The sequence below is a fragment of the Serinus canaria genome, chromosome 2 (assembly GCF_022539315.1).
Source record: "Serinus canaria isolate serCan28SL12 chromosome 2, serCan2020, whole genome shotgun sequence".
NCBI lineage: Eukaryota > Metazoa > Chordata > Aves > Passeriformes > Fringillidae > Serinus > Serinus canaria.
Window position 1 is genome coordinate 106,453,513 of NC_066315.1, and position 17,694 is coordinate 106,471,206.

At 46.4% G+C, this 17,694-nt stretch overlaps 1 protein-coding gene across 3 annotated transcripts in view; it reads right to left on the reverse strand.

Annotated features, from left to right (window-relative positions):
• KCTD1 (potassium channel tetramerization domain containing 1) overlaps positions 1–17,694 on the reverse strand; it is a 100,437-nt gene that overhangs the window by 62,432 nt on the left and 20,311 nt on the right. The window contains exon 1 of one of the 3 annotated variants that reach the window (XM_018909623.3): positions 5,567–5,692. The exons of 1 other annotated variant lie outside the window; for it this stretch is intronic. In XM_018909623.3, the coding sequence (XP_018765168.1) occupies positions 5,567–5,632 (66 nt within the window). In that variant the 5' untranslated portion in view covers positions 5,633–5,692. Of the gene's footprint in view, positions 1–3,017; positions 4,884–5,566; positions 5,693–17,694 lie in introns of those variants that run through there. One more of the 3 variants, XM_050970592.1, reaches the window with a different exon arrangement.

Sequence of the window (17,694 nt, forward strand, 5' to 3'; positions counted from 1 at the left end):
GTTGTGCCATGATGGCAGTGCAGTATGCTTAAAATACACTATAAATGCTGTTCTTAAGGCTAAAACCTAAAGCAGTATTTGGATCAAGATGAACATTTAATGTACCTTTCCTGAGCTCTGGAGGAGGCTCCTACAAACTCAGTGTTGAAAAGACAATTTGGGGCTAAACGAAAAATGGGAGCTACAATACAAAAGCACAAAATTAACGTTCTTGCTCAGATAGTCAATGCAAATTGAAGACACCCCATTTAGTACTTTCATTTTCCACACTTTACTAAATGCTATTAAACCAAAACTCACAGTATAAAGAATATATGCTAAGAAACCCACACATTATGCCACCACTTTTTCACCAAAGTATTACACAAATCCATGAGTTCTGCACAATCTGTCCCCTGGAAGACTAATTACAAAGACAACCAATAAACCACAAACTTATGACCTTCATGTTTTCAAGGAATCAGTAATATTTGTCAACAGTGGAATTTAGTGTCATGGTACTTGATGACATATATTCAGTAAAAAGGCCTAGAAACTCTTTGTTTATAATTAAGCAATAACTATTGAGGGCCAGGGCATTTCCTGGGGATTAATGACCGGGCTGGGAGAGCCAATGGCTTGAGGCAATGCCTTGGGCCATTAACCTCAGCCAGTCATTAATTTCCCCAGGAAATGCCCTGGACCTCGATTAGAGTAAGTATCATAAAAGGTAGCTAGAGAGAAAAAGTTTAGCATTAACAGTCTCCCAAGGAAATCCATTCCACAGCCAGTATTTTTTCATTTTGTCACATCCCAGAAGTGCATAAGTTAAAACTGACACAAGAAAAATTGGTGATGAAAATGGGATTAAAAAAAAAATAAAAGAGACATGCTTTTTTTTCCTATTAAAGATTTAAATTAAAGAGGTTTGTAGCAAAGGCAAGATTCAGCTACAAAAGTGAGTGGGCACCTTGTTTAACTCATGACATTATGAATGGAGGTGAACATTTCCATATAATTACTGATAAAACTCACATTGCCTAGTGCTGTTACCCTTGCTGATTGCACATTTTCTTTCTTGATACGCTTAGGAAGACAGCAGATGCCTGTGTACTCTATTTTAGCTATTTCTCCCTTTCTCCCCACAGCCCACTGCTAATGAGAATTACAGCTCTGAACGCTTCCCGTAGGAAGCTCAGCTTTGCAACAAACACTACAGCAGCTGGATTTCTCCTAGCCTAAGCTTTATGCAAGTGTGAAGGGATTCGTGGGCCAGACTAGAGATGGAGTTCTCCAGTCTGACAACTGAAAGTAACAACCCCATTTAATAGGTTAAAGACACACACACACTCCCTGACTTCCCTGACTGCTCTGCTCAGTTCCCTCTTCCCCTTCCCAGACGCGCGGGCAGTGCTCCTCCTAAAAAGCTGAACTGTGCTCCAAGTTTCAAAATTGCTTTCAAGATCGTTAAAAGCAAGGGGAAGAGGAATCTAGGGTTAAATACAGGGAAGAGCATTAGCTTTTACGTGAAATAATGAGCTAGAACAAAAACATTATCTGCACATAATCAAGCCTCTAAGCCATTCAGAGACACCAGATACACACAGCAGGGGATCAAGCTACAGTACACCACTGAAGTGGTCCAAAAAAAAGCCTCCTGAAAGAAAGGAGAGGTCACAGGTATCTTAAAGAACATAGATGCTTATGCAGGCATTCGCCGGGAGCCCTGCCCTCCCCCTCCCCACCCCAATTAGCCTTCAGGCTGGTTGATTAGTTGGCAAACTCTTTGAAAGGGTCAGTCTGTCCAGAACTGGTATTTCCACTCGGGAAAGAGCTCAGGCATGTCATATACCTGTGCTTGCCCAGCGCCGCGCTCCCTGGCTGACGGTTGCGATCCCTGTTATTACTTGACACAAGAATGTCAGAGGGGTTTTGTAATCATGTAGGGCAGCCAGAAGTAAAGTTCTTGCCCGAAACGCGGTATTTTATGGGGCACAACGTAACTGCATACGCTTTACAGATTTACTTAGAATGGCTTCCAAACTTCAAGCCAATTGCAGAGGTGCAGCGAGGCTTTAATTGAAGTAATTTAGCTCGGGCGCTCAAACACCCGAGAGGAAAGTACTTTTGGAGGGGATGGGGAGCAGGCACCAGCACGTGCTGGCACACGGCAGAGGGGGCTCTGCAAGGCACGCATTAAGGCACAGCTCAACAGCGTTTTCGACAACACCGTTTTACCTTAACGAAACACATTTAATGAATTTGGGCTCATTCCACCGCTAAGCTGCACCTAAACCCGTTTAATTGTGCTCTAACTGTATATTTCGCCACTATGGTAACTAATGTAAGTAAAGCCAATGTGCCTTAAAAAAAAAAAAGGGATCACTGCCAGGAAACAGAGCTATTTTAAATAAACAAATACAAGATGAATGCAATTGCCATATTAACCCTCTTGTTAACTTCTGAAGTTTAAAATTACACCCTCATTACTAGTGTGTAATTGAGTATTCTCCCGGCTGTTTCTTGCATTTGAGGTTATTCAAATAGTTCATTAGCACATCAAGAACACCACACACACTAATGATACCTGATGCCCCTATCTACTATTCTGGCCCGACTGACTTTCGACTTCCCTAAGTCACATCTCCCGCAAAAAGAGAAATAAAAGAGGGGGGAAAAGAATTAAAAAGGAGGAAAAGGGAAGCCCATAGGGCTGAACTGTCGGCGCTGCCGTCGACGGGGAGCATGGCAGCACCTAGGCACCCATCAAGTCCAACAACCAGGCACACAGTGAGTGGCCACTGGACCAGTGGCAGGGCATGAAGAGACTGGGGGGAACAAGTAAGTTGGATAACTCGCGTCCGGGCTCTTTGGGTGCCTGAAGAGTGAGCGTGACCCAAGAGCCACCCCAATGCTGGCGGTGTGCCTCAGTGCCCAGCCTTGGGGGCAAGAAAAGAGGGGGGCAGTGCAGACTATGTGGGGACAGGGTGAGGGGTTGCCACTTTTTTTTTTTTTTTCCTTTTTCTTGTTCCGGTTACCTGTGTGGGGGTAACAATAGCAGGTGAAACTACTGTGGGTGAGGTGGTGCTTCTGTGCCCATTTGCTTCGGGGAGGAGGTGAGGCAAGGGGTCATGTTTCACTGAGACCACCACCACGGCGGGCGCAGCGGCATCCAGGGGCTCAGCGGGGCGGCGGCAGAGTCTTTTTGGGGAGGCAGAGGGCCCACATGCATCGCCGCCGGCCGCAGCCCCTGCCGGGAACACTGCCTCGTAGAGCGCCCGCTTGGCCGGGGCCACTGCGGCCGCTTCTGCTTTCACAGGCGCAGCGTCACCGTCTTTGGGCAGCACATAGGGGTTGGCAGCGGGTGGCCGCGGCCGAGGTCCACCATTGAGGGCGGCAGGGGTGTAGCAGCCCCCGCCAGCGGGGTGGTGGAGGAGGTGGTGGTGGTGGGGAGGGGGGTGGTGGTGGTGGGGTGGCTGCAGTCCTCCCAGCTTGGTGCCAATGCCAGCGATACTGTTGAGGGTGGCAATGGAGACGGCACCGATGCAGTGGTTGGTGTAGGTCTTGGAGAGCTTGGCCGCCTTAGAGAGCATCTGCATGCGGGTACCCAGGAGGTTCTTCCCGATGGCCTTGTTCTCGTACCAGGTGATGTCGCCCTCGCTGCAGTGGTCCCGCGGACGCTGGAAGAAGGCCTTGCACAGGGGGTTGCGCTTGGAGAGGTACTTGACAAAGCTGGCATAGGGGCAGAACTCTGTGCCAGTCTCATACATACGAGGCAGGTTCTCTTCGTCGCTGCTCTCCGCCCGCTTCTTGCTCCAGGAGGACGAGCGTGACTTGTGGTAGGGCCCCAGCGCCTTGAAGTAGACAAACTTGCGTCCATCCTCATCCACGGCCAGCCCAAACGAGTCCTCCTCCAGCTCCCGCTGGTTCTCCCGGCCCCGGGTGCAGAAGTACATGCAGGTCTCAAACCAGACCTTGTTGAGCAGCCCGAAGGGGCTCTGGGTGCTGAACACGCTGCACGTGTAGAGCTTGCGGAGGTCGGCGCGGGTGATGGCCTGCTTCTGCACCACCGGCCCGGCACCCTGCTCCTCCAGCTTGCGGATGACAGCGGCCAGGGTGAGGTTGGCGGCGCGCAGCTCGGGGTCCTTGGTGAGGTCGAGGGTGCGGCAGTAGGGCGGCTCGTTGAGGTAGCGGTTGAGGGAGCTGCGGATGCTGATGAGGGAGGACTTGGAGTAGAGCTGCCCGCTCTTGGAGCGTGCCTCGGCGTAGAAGGAGCGCAGGACCCGGCAGAGCGCCCCCTTGTCCATGGTCTCGAAGTCGGGGCTCTGCGCCTTCTCGCTCAGGTACTCGCGGAAGATGCGCACGGCGTAGCGGGTGGCCAGCCGCGTGTTCTCGCTCAGCCGCGCCCGCTCCGGCCGCTGCAGCAGCAGGGCCGCCTCCAGCTCCGCGTCCTCCGCCGCCCCCCCGGGGCCGCCGCCGCCGCCGCCCCCCGGGGCAGCCGCCGCGGCGCCCCCCGGGGCAGCCCCGACGCCGCTGCTGCCGCCGCTCGGTGTACGGCCCGGGGCGGGCGGCAGCGGCTCCGTCTCCTCCTCGCCGTCCCACTCCAGACCCATCTCCTCTTCCTCCTCCTCCTCGTCCAGCAGCAGCCCCCCATCGGCTCCGTCCTCCTCCTCCTCGTCCCCCGTTATCTGCACCTCCTGGATCTCATCCTCCTCCTCGCCCTCCTCCTCCTCGCCGGCGCTGCAGTAGCGGTGCGGGCGGGGGGCGACGCCGCGACCGGACGGCCGGTCCCCCGCATTGTTCCCGCCGCCTCCGCCGCGTCCGCCGCCCCCTCCGCCGCCGCCGCTCCACTCTCCGCCGCCGCCGCCGCTGCCAGGCATTCTCGCCATATTGCCGTCTCCCTGCCAGTCCTCGGGCAGGGCGCATGCGCTATATTGGACCGCAGCGCTGGAGCGCTTTTGTGTTTTAATGACCTTCAGCTACCGGGAGGCAAAGCCGGGCTCTTAAAGGGGCCGCGCTCCCACTGGCGGCGGCGGGGAAGGGGCGGGAGAGGTTGGGATGGATGGGGAGGAGGCTGAGTCGCGCTGAGGGGGTACCGCGGGGAAGGGAGCGGTACTTACCGCGCCCGCCGCTCACCTCGGGTCCGTCCCGTCGAGCAACGCTGATGGGCGCCGGGAGCGGGGGGGAACCGCCGGGCAGGTGCGCCCCGGCCCGGAGGCTCCCCCGCCACCCTCGGCGCCCGTCCCACCTCCCCATCCCCGAAAAGGAAAGCACTCCGCGTGTGGAGCGGCTCTTTCGGTAGGGACGCACCGCCACCGAGCTGCTACGATGCCTCGCACCTCCTCATTCCACAGTAACTTAAACACAGACCAAAAACGGGGAAAAAAAACCCGCAAAGCGAAGAAAACAAAAATCAAACAAAAACCCAAACGAAACCCAAACCCCCCCACACACAAAAGACTCGGGCTGTGCCTGTCCGCAGCACGGCTCAGACCTCGATAGGATGCTGCCGGGGAGCGGGCGGAGGACCCGGCCCCGTTCCCCGCCTGCCGTGCTGCCGCGACATCGCCTGCCGCCGACCTCGCACCTTTAATCGGGCGCCTGGATTTCGGTCGAGGGGCTCGGGAGGAGACGGACGCTCGGGGCATTGCATCCGTGCGGCTTGGAGTCCGCCCGGGAACAGCCAGTCGGTAGCCGCGACGCTCGCTTGGCTTGCGGGAGCCCCGGCGAGGTTGGCTGCGGAGAGGGAGCAATAAGGACTCGGGGCTGACGGGCGCTCCGGGCCGCCCTCTTGCTCGCTGGGGCTGCAGACCTTAGGGCAGCCGGAGGGGCCTCGGCCCCCCCGTGCCGCCGCTGCCTCCCATCGCGCCCGCCGCGCTCTTCCACTGCTACCCTCTTCCGCGACGGAGCAAAACCCGAGGGGGCTCCCGCAACCGCGCCGGGGTGCGGAGCCGCCGGACCCAAAACACACAACACTTTGCGGGTGTTTTCGCAGAGGGGAGCCCCGGAGCGGCGCAGCGCGGGCGGGGGGCGCGGAGCCCCGGCTCAGCCCTGCCCCCGCCGCCCGCGCCCCCCGCCCGCGGGGCGCTCCGTCCCCCGGCCGGCTCTGCCCCGGGAAGGCGGCTGGCTGCACGCTGCCTTCCTTACCCTTCCTTCCCGGGAAGGGTCCTTGGCCCGGCTGGGCTCGGGCAGGAACGAGGGCATAAGCCTACGGCCGCGCACCGCGGGGAGAGCGAGCTAGTCCCACTCGGGACGGGAGGGGACGAGGTGGGTCCCCCCAACTCTCCCAACCAAAGTACTCCACATAACTCCCCATGCTATTTAGCCGGGCCATTTCTTTTATTCGGTAGGATGAAATAAATATTCATTGCGACTGCTGGCTACACCTGAAATTATAGCCCTAATTGCAGAGCTGTTGGCCTGAGTTACCACATTTGCTGCTTACTCATCCGTAAGAATTGCTCAGCGCCGGGCCCCAGCCGCGATGCTTCCCTTTGCGGGGGCTCGGTGCCCGCCGGTGCTGGGCGGTGCCGAGCCCCGGGTCCGCTCCCCCGGGGCAGAGACCGACGGCCACGGACGGGGCGGCCCGGACAGCTCCAGCTCCCGCCGTCCGGGGAGATGTGGGACGCCAAAGAAGGGATGTGCAAATTGTTGAGCAAATTAGGCCAATTTCAAATAAATAAGCACTGCGGGAAGAGAGCCTGCCACTCCCGGGAAATAATTGAAGAGAAACCCAGCACTGTTATATTGATGTAAGCCTGGAGTAATTACACGGAGGTCAAAGTTGTTGCACGCACTACAGAAGTTGTGCTCACTCTGTAGCTTGAGAGTGGATTATGTTCCCTCCTAGGTCGAGGGCGCATTTATAAAATTCTGCATTTTTTCCCTATGCACGTAAGAGGGTATAAATAAGGATTTTTTTTTTCCTTTCTTTGTCATACTCTATCTGTAACCTAATCCTGAAACAAAGTCTCAAAGACCGTCCCATGAGATGGACCAAATGCTGAAACAGATAGCTAAAACAAACAGTACCTTGTTGGGGTTAAAAGCTAAATTCCCCAGACAAGCTCCTTTTAGGAGCTTTTACAACACACCCTGGAAGACAGATAACTGCCGGGCTTGCAGCATAAACTTTTTTTACAGACATTATTTTTCTTTATTATTCCTATAAATGCTAAAAACTACGTGATCGGCATTGACATTGGATTCTATTTTACGATCGTAGAAGACACTTTTTTTTTTTAAGACCTTTTCAGAGCCATATGAGTGCAAAAGGTAATTGAATACTTTTTTTAACTTTAAAAAAGATGAACACGAGGTTGACAGCTTCTGTACTTGGATGTTCATTTAATCACCATTTTCTGATTACAGGAGGTGAACTATGTTGACAGACTTGCAGATGAATATGCAGCCCAGTATATGAACAGTAAGTATAAAGGACATAAAGAACTTGCAGTGAGGTTGGAGGGGAAAAGTGTATACGGAGCATCCGTATTACACACATCAACTGGAAGCACCTCAGCAGCCAGGGGGAATTTAGAGAGTAGCAAGTGAGGTGTTCAGAGTGCTGCAGGTGCCCATAACTGGGAAGACACATGCATAAGTTATAGAGCTGTATAATCTATATGCAAATAGGTAAGTTAATCATATACACATATGTTAACTTACCTATCTACGTTCCTAAAAATAGCATTTAGCATAGTCAGTTGTATTCCAGAAGTTTAAATCCTATTGTTCAAGCTATCCAGTTAGATAAGGTAATCGAACTGCATTCCAAAACTGACAGAGTTGCACAAGGTTGTCTAATGTGAGCTGGCATATAACATTAAACTTACATCCACTCCACCCTCCACGTCACTAATCAGAGGTTTATCCTGCTGAGAGCTCTGTGCAGGCAGAGGCAGCATTCTACATTCTCCCCTAGGACTCAAGGTTTGAGGCTGATTATCAAATAGGTCCTGTCCGCACTTGGAGAATCCATTTTATTACTGCTGTCAGGAGAGAGGATGTGATACCCACAGAACACTAATCATGGACTGGCCTCACTAAGGATTATCCTTAGGAGTACTTGGAGATCGGTTCATGTACCACAGAATGAGCGTGCCGGTTTAAAAACCAAAACAACCTCCTCCATGAGTCAGTTGGTTCATAATAAAGGTAGTGCTTGTTACCACATTAGCAAATAGTTTCAGGTCTTTCTTCACTTCTTTTTTAAGCTACTCTCGCCCCTGGCCTCGCCTCTGGCAAGCGGAGAGCTTGCTAGAGCTGTGTTCTTTGACAATCGGCTATTGTGCTAAAGCTTTCCACAGCCCAGTTCTCCTTCAGACTAAAAAAATCTACTCCTCCCATAGCCTCTGTGAGTGGTTATTTCATTACAGCCACCTAAACCTTCATGCTTTGGTGAGTCTTGGTAGGTGTTTCATCATGAGGCTTCATGAGGAACTAAACTGGAATATCCCAAAAGCCAATAAGCAAAGAAAAAACCACTGGGTCCGTTTGATTCTTATGATGCTGTCTAGGCATATGGAAAAGTTTATTTAAAAAACACTGCTAAAAAACACTTGCGAGTTAACCCTAATGCTCGCCACCAGGCATTTTTTAAAGAAAATCACTTTTTCTCCACATACACGTTTACTGTTTAATACAGTAAACATTTTTAAATGTCGTAATACGTTTTCTAAACACAAGATGTTTTCACTGTAGGGGCAGGCTATGTGGAAATTGGTATGAGAAATCCATATTGACACTACAGAACTAGAAGGCAAATAACACTTGGGACTCTTGGAAAATTCACTCAGGGAAAAAGCATGTCCTAGAAATCCTTCTCCCACCCAGAAACATGCAGTTTTGAGATAAGCTTTTTTAGCATTTCAGACCTGTCACTTCAAATGCTAATTCTATTTTTATTTTACTCTTTTATTTTTGTATATGATATTTCTAGTTGTTTCATTACTTTTTCATACTGGCAACAGCTAATGCTAACATGTAGTGTGCTATAACAGATTTTAAATCACCTTTATTTAAATTTTTTTCTTTTCTTTTCTTTTTTAGTATTTCCCATCTGCGTGGCAATGAAACAGCTTCAAATAACTCAACAAAGGAGACATTGATTTAGTAAAGTGAGGATGTATCCATCAGCACTAAGTTGCAGCTGTTCTTAATGGGTTTTAAAATACAAAAGCTATTTCACCTCTTAGATCGTCATATTATGAAATGTTAGTAGTAGTTGCGCATATCAAAGCACCAGCTACCAGCCAAACCTTGTGAAACGTGAAGGCAGCATCAAGCCAGCCCCCTTGTGAAGCTCCCAGATGCCAACTGAAAGCCTATTTCCCCAGTACGCTCCTATTTTATTTTTTTCCCCTGCAGGTATTTATAGTTACTCACTCACGGCTTTTTTTTTTTTTTTTTTTTAACCTTTTACAAAAGCAATATTTCTACTACCGAGGCCACAGTTTGTTTCCCAACTGCTTTGTTTTCAAAATAAACCAGAGAAACACCAAGCCATCATCTTTTTAAGAAAGCACACATTCAGTGCTTGGCAAACTAAAAAGCAAGACTTTGCAAATCACCTTTATTTTCAGTGTCAAGCAGCTGGAGCACTTTTGCTTCCAAAAATATGGAAGAGCTATGTTATCAGACAGCTTGGAGAGAGGCAGGTAATAAATTGCATTGTGCTGCATAAAGGTTTTAAGGGTCTTTTAAAATGTGCTGGAGGTAAGTTGCCAGGAGATATATTAATGCTTTTATTTAGCTGTATTTCAGTTTGTGTTTGTCTTTGCTTCTCTGGTGTTGAGGCACTTGAAACAAATTGGCTGGTCTGTGTGGCACAGTGGTAGCTGGTTAAAGTTGCACTTGTGATTGTCTGATCATTTCTATGAACTACTGACACCAAGCAACCTGGTGTGTTAGTGGCACAAAGTTTTCTCTCCATGGAGGCAGAAAGAGCTTTTTCTATCCAGGCTGATAACTGGTTAGTTTTTATTCCTTCTCAACTGAGTCCATACATTCTACATGAAGGTGAGGGAAATTTACAAGGACATAGCCAGTAACTCAAGAAAGGGAGCTCCAAAGAGAGGGGTCCCTGTGAAACCACAAAGCTTACAGGTGTTGTAGATCTAAGTACAAGCTTTTACTTCTTACAGTGTTTTAAGTACTATGTAATAGAGCATAACTTTATGCTGTATTGGATATGGAGTTCTTGAAATCCTATTTTCTGATCATAATCTTCCAGTAAAAGTTTATTTTGAACTATGAGTTCCGGCTGGAAGTCACACTGGGCTGGATGAGGTCTACAAATGCAGGGAGGGACAACTGATTATATGATAACAAGATCTGGCTAAGAAAACTCCTTAAACATTCCTTTAGGAAAAAAGGGAAAAAACCCAAAAACCTCGAATCCAAACAAGAGTGTAATAACATGAGACTCTGAAGAAGTGCACTTTCCCACTTGTTTCTGTACCATATGGATTTTATCTTGGTTCCTTTAACCATCCCCATTGCATGACCCAAAGCTTCTGTGTTGCCATGAGGTGTGCTGAGCACTGATCCCTGCATAGGGCCAGAGGCAGAGCTTTACACCCTATGCAACTTATTCATACCAGGCTTTTCTCAGAGTTTGGGATCCTCAAGGGACAGGACAACAGCTGGCCTACAGCCCAGCATGGAAAAGGGAATCTTCTTTTGACTGTCAACTAGTGGCTTTAAAGCCTCTTTATAGAATGAATTCACTGTCAATATACTTTTGTTTTGATTTAGTGACTGAAATAAACTGATTATTCCCCTTTTCCACCAGTATTATGTCTGTGTCATCATGAATTTGGAAATTCCCTTTCAGGTATTTATGTAGCAAAAACCCCAGTACCAATGGTCTGTCTTCTTGGATTTTCTCTTCTCAATTGAGTTATCTCAGCTGGGTTGACACAAACCCAATTTAAGCAACTTTAGAATTGTGTGAGTTCAAAGGAAGCCCACAGAGGGTGTATACACACTGTTAAACAGTGTCAGAGCCCTGCTCAGGCTGTCACCCAGACCCACCTTTCCACTGCTGTTGAGTTTTAAGTTACACTAACTTGTAAAGCAGCATTCGAGTAGAAGGGAACAAATTCATAGGTCATATGAAAAAAGAGTGCTGGGATAAAAAAAGTACTGCAATGTTTACTGCCAGACCCCATCACTTCCTCTATCAGCATGGTTTAATTCATACTGAGAAAAAAAATGGTAGAAAATGTGGCAGAATATTTAAAAATAAAGGAAGTTCTTTATGGAAAACCACTTGCATGAACTAAATGTTCCCACTGTACCTGTCTTCAAATGAAACTGGGGGAAAAGCCTCAGGATACTGTCAGGACTTTCATTTGAGGTTTAAAGCCAGAGGCCATAAAGGACCTTTCAGGTCTCTTTGCAGTTTGCACCTGCATTTTGCTGCATTTTAAGTTATAGAGAGTAAAGCCTGGAAAAGTAGAAAACCTGAAATTATTCAGAGAAGACAAAAAGAAAATTTATAAAGTTTAGTGAAAAAGACTGGATATATTGGATATACCTCTCTTTTCCCAGCATCAGGTAATGAAACAGATGAAAAATACCTTCTAGCATCTGGTAAGCATCAGTATTTTGTAAGAGTTTGGCACTAAAAACACCCCAACAAACCACTTCTGCAACTGTTGAGAATGCTTAACTGCAAAGCTTTTTTGTCCAGCCCTGAATTGTACTGTGCTTTGAATAGCCTTGCTTTTTCTATCTATGAAAGGTTAAGCTGGGCTTCAATCAATGTTTTCTTATTTGAAGATCAAGGCTAAAACTCAATTTCCTTTTACAGAGCAAAAGGTATCATCAAATAAATTAAAATAATCTAAAAAATCCTAGAGCCAAGACTTTGCACATTCATGAATTATACAACTACAAGCAGGTAGTTATTTGCCAGTAAAGACCCTGCTTTTAGTAGAAATGAGCATTGTTAAAATAAGCAAGAGAAAAATTACCAGCTCTTCCTTTGCCTTGGACAAAACAAGGTCACATTTGCAATTTGCAGTGCTTGATCTCTCCCTTAGCAATCTTGGCAAAGGTTTATCGAGTTATTCTGAGTAATTTTCTTCAAGTTATGAGTGTGTCACTGGGTCTGTTATGGACCTGTTCCTTCAGTTTACTCTGCTGTTTACCTGTGAATTGTCACACTTGCTCTTGCAGATCAGTGTCAAAAGAAAAAAAAATAAAGCGGCGTTTAAAATCAAAGCTTCAGTGTGGAAGGATATAAAGTGTGAAATCCAGACCCATTGCTTCCATTCTGGCTTTAGTGATCATAGAAACCTGCTGTAGGGCAGGACTAATCTGCCAGAAAATTATTATTGAGCCCTGGTAACTCAGATATATGTGCAGACTTGAAAACAGTGTTCCTTGTGCCAACTGCAGGTCCTACAAGAATCTCACACGGTATCTTCCACCTGGCTCAGAAATAAGCCGTAAAGAGGAGGAAGTTTGTTAATTCCCAAGCAGCTGTGAACAATTTAATCTATTTGCAAACAGCCCAGCATCCTATTGCAATTGAGAGTTTTTTGGGGGATGGAGAGTTTGAAGAGCTGGTGAGAGATAATAGGGTCTTTCTTTCAAGGCCATTCCTATGGATTCGGCCTCAAGAGTAGCATCTTGATGGCAGGGTTGCCAAATCTCAGAGCCTCACTATTCTTGGTTGGAGTTTCCTCCTCCATATGCTGGAACTGAGAGGTTTAAAATTAGTCTTTGGCAGACAACTTTGAAAGCTTGAATTACTTCTCTGTAAATACTTGGAAATCAGGAGGCGAGCCACAGTTTTGCAATTTTAGGAAGCAGAAATGCCTGTAATTTTAAGATATTATTAAGATTTTATTCTGAATGCTGCTGGTTGGAACTCCTGGGATTTCCTAGATAAAACTGCCTCTGAGAACTCATTGAGTTGATAACTTGAACTGGTTTCCTGGACAAGTCTCTAAATTACTGACTTCTTTGCCTCACATAATTTCTTAATCAAAAAATCACCTTCCAAATCCTACACACAAGCCATTTTTGCTACCTCTTTGGCAATATGTGTAGAAGAGTCAGAGAATCACAAAGAACTACTTCAAGAAGTTCATACCCAGATTTCTTCAAGTTCTCAGAACCACTAGAACTCCTTTTGTTCTGATTATCAGAAGGTCTCTGCACTCAATAGTGGTTGTATAGGTATTTAAGCCAGCTGTACTTTTAAACAGGCTTGCACCTGATATGGTTTCCATGGGAGCTGCTTGGTCCTTAGCCATTTGCAAACATGGCTGCTTATGTAGATAATTAAATTAGAGTTAGTGAACACAGTGTTCTTCTGAGCAGCTGACCTTCCCTCTCTCTGGCACATGGTAGTGGAGTGAAGGGAAATACATTCTTTCTAGGGTTTACATTTTCTGTACCACATTTTTCTTTACCTTAAGATTAGCTAAATGACACTTTCTGGATACTTTACCAAAATCTCCTACTATTTCAGCAGTTATCCTTGGATCATTCTGCACAGCTCCAGACAGAGCATTTAATCATCTTAGTTCTTCTATCTTCACTGGAGTTCCCAAATTTTTAAGCTTTTCTTTGTCCAGCAAGATATATTTGGCTTGGCTTACACTAAAAAGTTTCATAATATTCTCTAAGAACTAGTTTTATTCAATCAGAAAGTAGTGGAGTTTAGGTACTTAGGAATGTCAGTCTTATCTAAAGTGTAGAGGCAGAATTACAGGAGCTTTGTTTGTAAAGCTAAATGGATCAAAGTATCTGGAACAATTTTTAACAATTTTTGGGGCAGGAACTGTATTTCAAAGGAAGTTGTACAAGAATTTTGTACAACCCATTGCTTCAAATGAGTTTGTCAGATCCCATATAGAGAGGGACAGGATTTTGGCTACTGAATTCCAGTTTGGCCACCAGTGCCTGCGCTAATTAGGGATGGGTAGAAAGAACCCCACATGCAGCTGATAAACTAGAAAAATCCTGATGTCCTACTGAGGTCAGCAGGACTAATTAGCACCCACAGACAGGAAATCAGTTTGAACCTGCCTGCTTTGCTTCCTTTGATCACATCCAAACTCATACAGGAAAACAATTCTGAAGCTGTATCATGCCAGAAGCTCATGGTGGGATGCTCATGGGTCAGCCTGTCCCCCCAGGACTTGTATAATTCTTCTCACTCACTGGGGTTGCTGAAATTCTGCTGTATGGAGCATACAAACCCAGAGGCCTTTTGGCTGCCCAGCAGAACAAGTCTGACCCTTGCAGGGGTATCTGTCTGCATGGCTCTTAAGCTCTATGAAGTCCAAGAAGCCTTCCTATTCTAGGAAGTAATGCTGAGAATTCCAGCTCTCTGCAGTAGTACCAGACACACACAGAAGCTATAAACCACCTCCACATTGAGGAATTTTGCCAGATCTTCATTTCTTTATACCTTCTGTTCATGAGCTCTGAGCTTTCATGAAGCTTCTCCCTAGTACCATGGACAAATGCCACTACCTCCCTTCTCTGTGCTGCTCAAAAGCCCACCTGAGGTACAGGCTGCTAAATTCTGGTTTGTTCATGCTCTCTGAAGGACTGTTCCATCTCTTAAGCTTTCTCTAGAGCTGGTGACTGTTGATAAAACAACAAATATAGATAAGTCCAATACTTTTTCAGTATTTTTGTTAAGTTAGTGGAGTAATATCTGAAAGCTTATAGTGTGTTATCTGCTGGTCAACAGAACAATTTTGATACTTAAAAATAAGAAAAGTTTTCACCATTTAAAAGATTCAGAAATGTAAAGCAACATTTTCCAGCATAATTTGAATGTAAGCACTGTGGTATTTTTATTAGGCAAGACTCCTCCACACAATACATCAGTAATAATACATTTTTTAATGAAAGGTGGCAAATATTGGCCCTACAAAATTTATCCTTCAGTTTAACCTCAGAGAGAGAATCGTTCCTCTCAATTTCTTCTGCTTTGCAGAAAGGACATGAAACAAACAGGAAATGTTGTGAATGTTCTACAACTTCAACTGGAATAAAAAAAAAATAAACCAAAGGAAAAAACCACTTTATCTGAAAACCGACTAATAAAAATAAGGAAACAATCAAAACCAGTTAATAAATCTTCTGGCTTGGATGACACAATTGTTTTACACGGTGCTAAAAGAGTGTATCTCTAAAGTGTGTGTGTGTAAAATGTTGCCAAATCACAGAAAAGTATGCAGAAACGGGCAGGGATTTTATTGTATTGGCATAACCAGTTTGAAGACACTTGGCTGGATAATGAAGACCAAACTTTTATCATGTGGAAATTGCCTATTGCTCATAAAGCACCTATTATCTAATCCTGCAAAGTACTTCAAGAAGCACTCCAAAAGCAAGAAAAGAGAATCTAAGACCACTGGTTGCACCTGTCTCTTTGCATTCAGCCATGAAGAGCATCCTTCTGTTCTGGGCTGACACTGCCTGGGCTGACTCTGTTGAATCTGCCAACAGAATAAGGCTTAGCAAATAGACTGGGGAAGGGAGAATTCTGTCTCAGCTGTTTGCAGTCATCTGAGAGCTTCTGGTGATCCATGCCACTCTGTTTGTGCTCGCTGCAAAATGCATACACCTTGGGGGAAAATATTAGTAATCTGGGCACAAGAGCTAAAAACTTTCCGGTAGAATAATCTGAATCACATATTTGGCTTGGTTTCCTCATGGAAGAAATAGAAAGTCCCCTTGCTCTGTGAAATCAACCATCATTCAACTAACTATTATATTTTTAAAGGGCATTCTCAGTAAACTGCAAGGATGCCAAGACTGCTGCTGTGCCCTAATGATATATGTGAGACCTCAATGTTGATACAGAGCTCAGGGTCATGAAGATTTTCTAGGAGAGAGCAAGAACTCCAGAAAATCTACCACCACACTAGTAAAATTAACAATGTTGAGGGGAACTCTTCTTGGACTCACAACAACCAGTCTGACCCATTATAACTTAAAAGTCATAATAGAGAAAAGTAAAATTTCACCACGGACATTCTTCTTGAGTAAGGACCTCCCCCTGCCAAAAAAAACCACCCCAACCAAACCCCACAGAAATCCAGACCAAACAGATGGCTCTTTCCTCCATTAGCATCCTGTCTTGCTCCTTTTGAACCACTGCCACTGCTGTATCAGAGACGATTTGATACTGGGATATCAGGGCTGGGCTGAGTTAACCAAGATGGAGCAACAGTGAACAACAGGAAAAGGTGGGGTCCTGGAGCTGTACCACAGAAGGACATTAAATAGTTCTGAAATTACTCCCACTCAGGTTGTGTTTTCCTCTAGCAATCCCTGTGTGCCCTATAAGTTTGTTGGCAGTTAGCCAAGCCTTTAGAGCCCTAAAGCTATCCTATTGTCAAACTGTCTACAATTCTCCAAAATTTTGCTGAGAGAAGCATTTAACAGAGGAAGATGTGGTCTGGTTGCCTGCAATTCTCCCCATCAGCAGACCCACTGGATAGAAAAAGTCACTGTAGGAGCATTCCTGTAGCCCTGATCCATTTATGTTCCTTTGGCACATGCAGGCATATTCATGAGCTCTATATCCAAAAGAAGTGAATTATTCTCAGCAGCAAAACTAAATTTGAGCTCTTGTCCTAGTAAAGGGCAGGAGTGGACAAAGTTCAGGGCAAGAGCATATTCAACACAGAAAAGGGAGGGGCCAGAAATAACAGAGACAAAGAAGGATGCTGCAGAACCAGATTTCCTTCATCCGACAGCTGACAAGAGGTGGGATTTGCCTCTTTTCCCTTCCAGCAGTGACTCTGCCTTGGTGAAGGAGCAGGAGCAGGAGCAAGTGTCATCTTCTAAGGCTCTGGTACAAATGACATAGACTTGGAACCAGAGCTGATTTGCTCCTCAAGGCAATCTGCTGCCCTCAGGAGCTTCTGTGTTGCTAGAGCCTGTGGAGGGATGGAATGTAAGAAAATAAAGATAGTGCAGAAGGTAGTCTCACACCTGAGGAGTTGCAGCTGTACTAATCACCAAAGATTAAGAACAGGCCTGGCCTTAATAGGCCACAGCTGTGTCCAATAAGAAGAGTGCTACAAAAGAGTGGGCTAGGTAGTAGAAAAGGGAGATGGGGTTTGTTGGCTGTGCTGTGAAGGGAGTTGGAATTGTTTGCTATGAAGAAGCAGTTAGTGGTGTGAGGAGCTGCCCATGAGAAATCACTGAGAAGGTATGAGAGCTTTGTGATAAGATGACAACAAGAGCCTCAGGTCAGCTCTGTACAAAACCTCCATCAACCTTCTCTCAAGACAAACTCCTGCAGTCACAGGTAAAGCCTAAATAAGTTTGCTGTGCCTGCAGAGGCAAGAGAGGAGTTCTTCTGAGACACTTGGTAAGGACTCCAAACAGTGCTGCCAAGCTTCACATATCTTGCTTGGCTTCAGCCACTTTGTCCCAAAGGTGGCTGAAAGTGAACAAAAGTTGTGTTTTAAGGTACACCAAGGGTTCTCTCATTTGCTATTTTTACAACCCTCAAAGGGGTACAAAATGTAATAGTTTCTCTTTGTTCACTCCAGTTGAAAGAAACTAGAAATTGAATTTTGATGCCACTGTCAACAGTCCAGTCTTGAGCTGGTAAATCTGGCTGATAATTATCCTTGTCCTGGGACTCTTTTTTCTTATTCTTCTAAGATAAACTCCTCAGTTTTCCCCCTCTGCCTTGTGCATCATAGCCACTTAAATGCT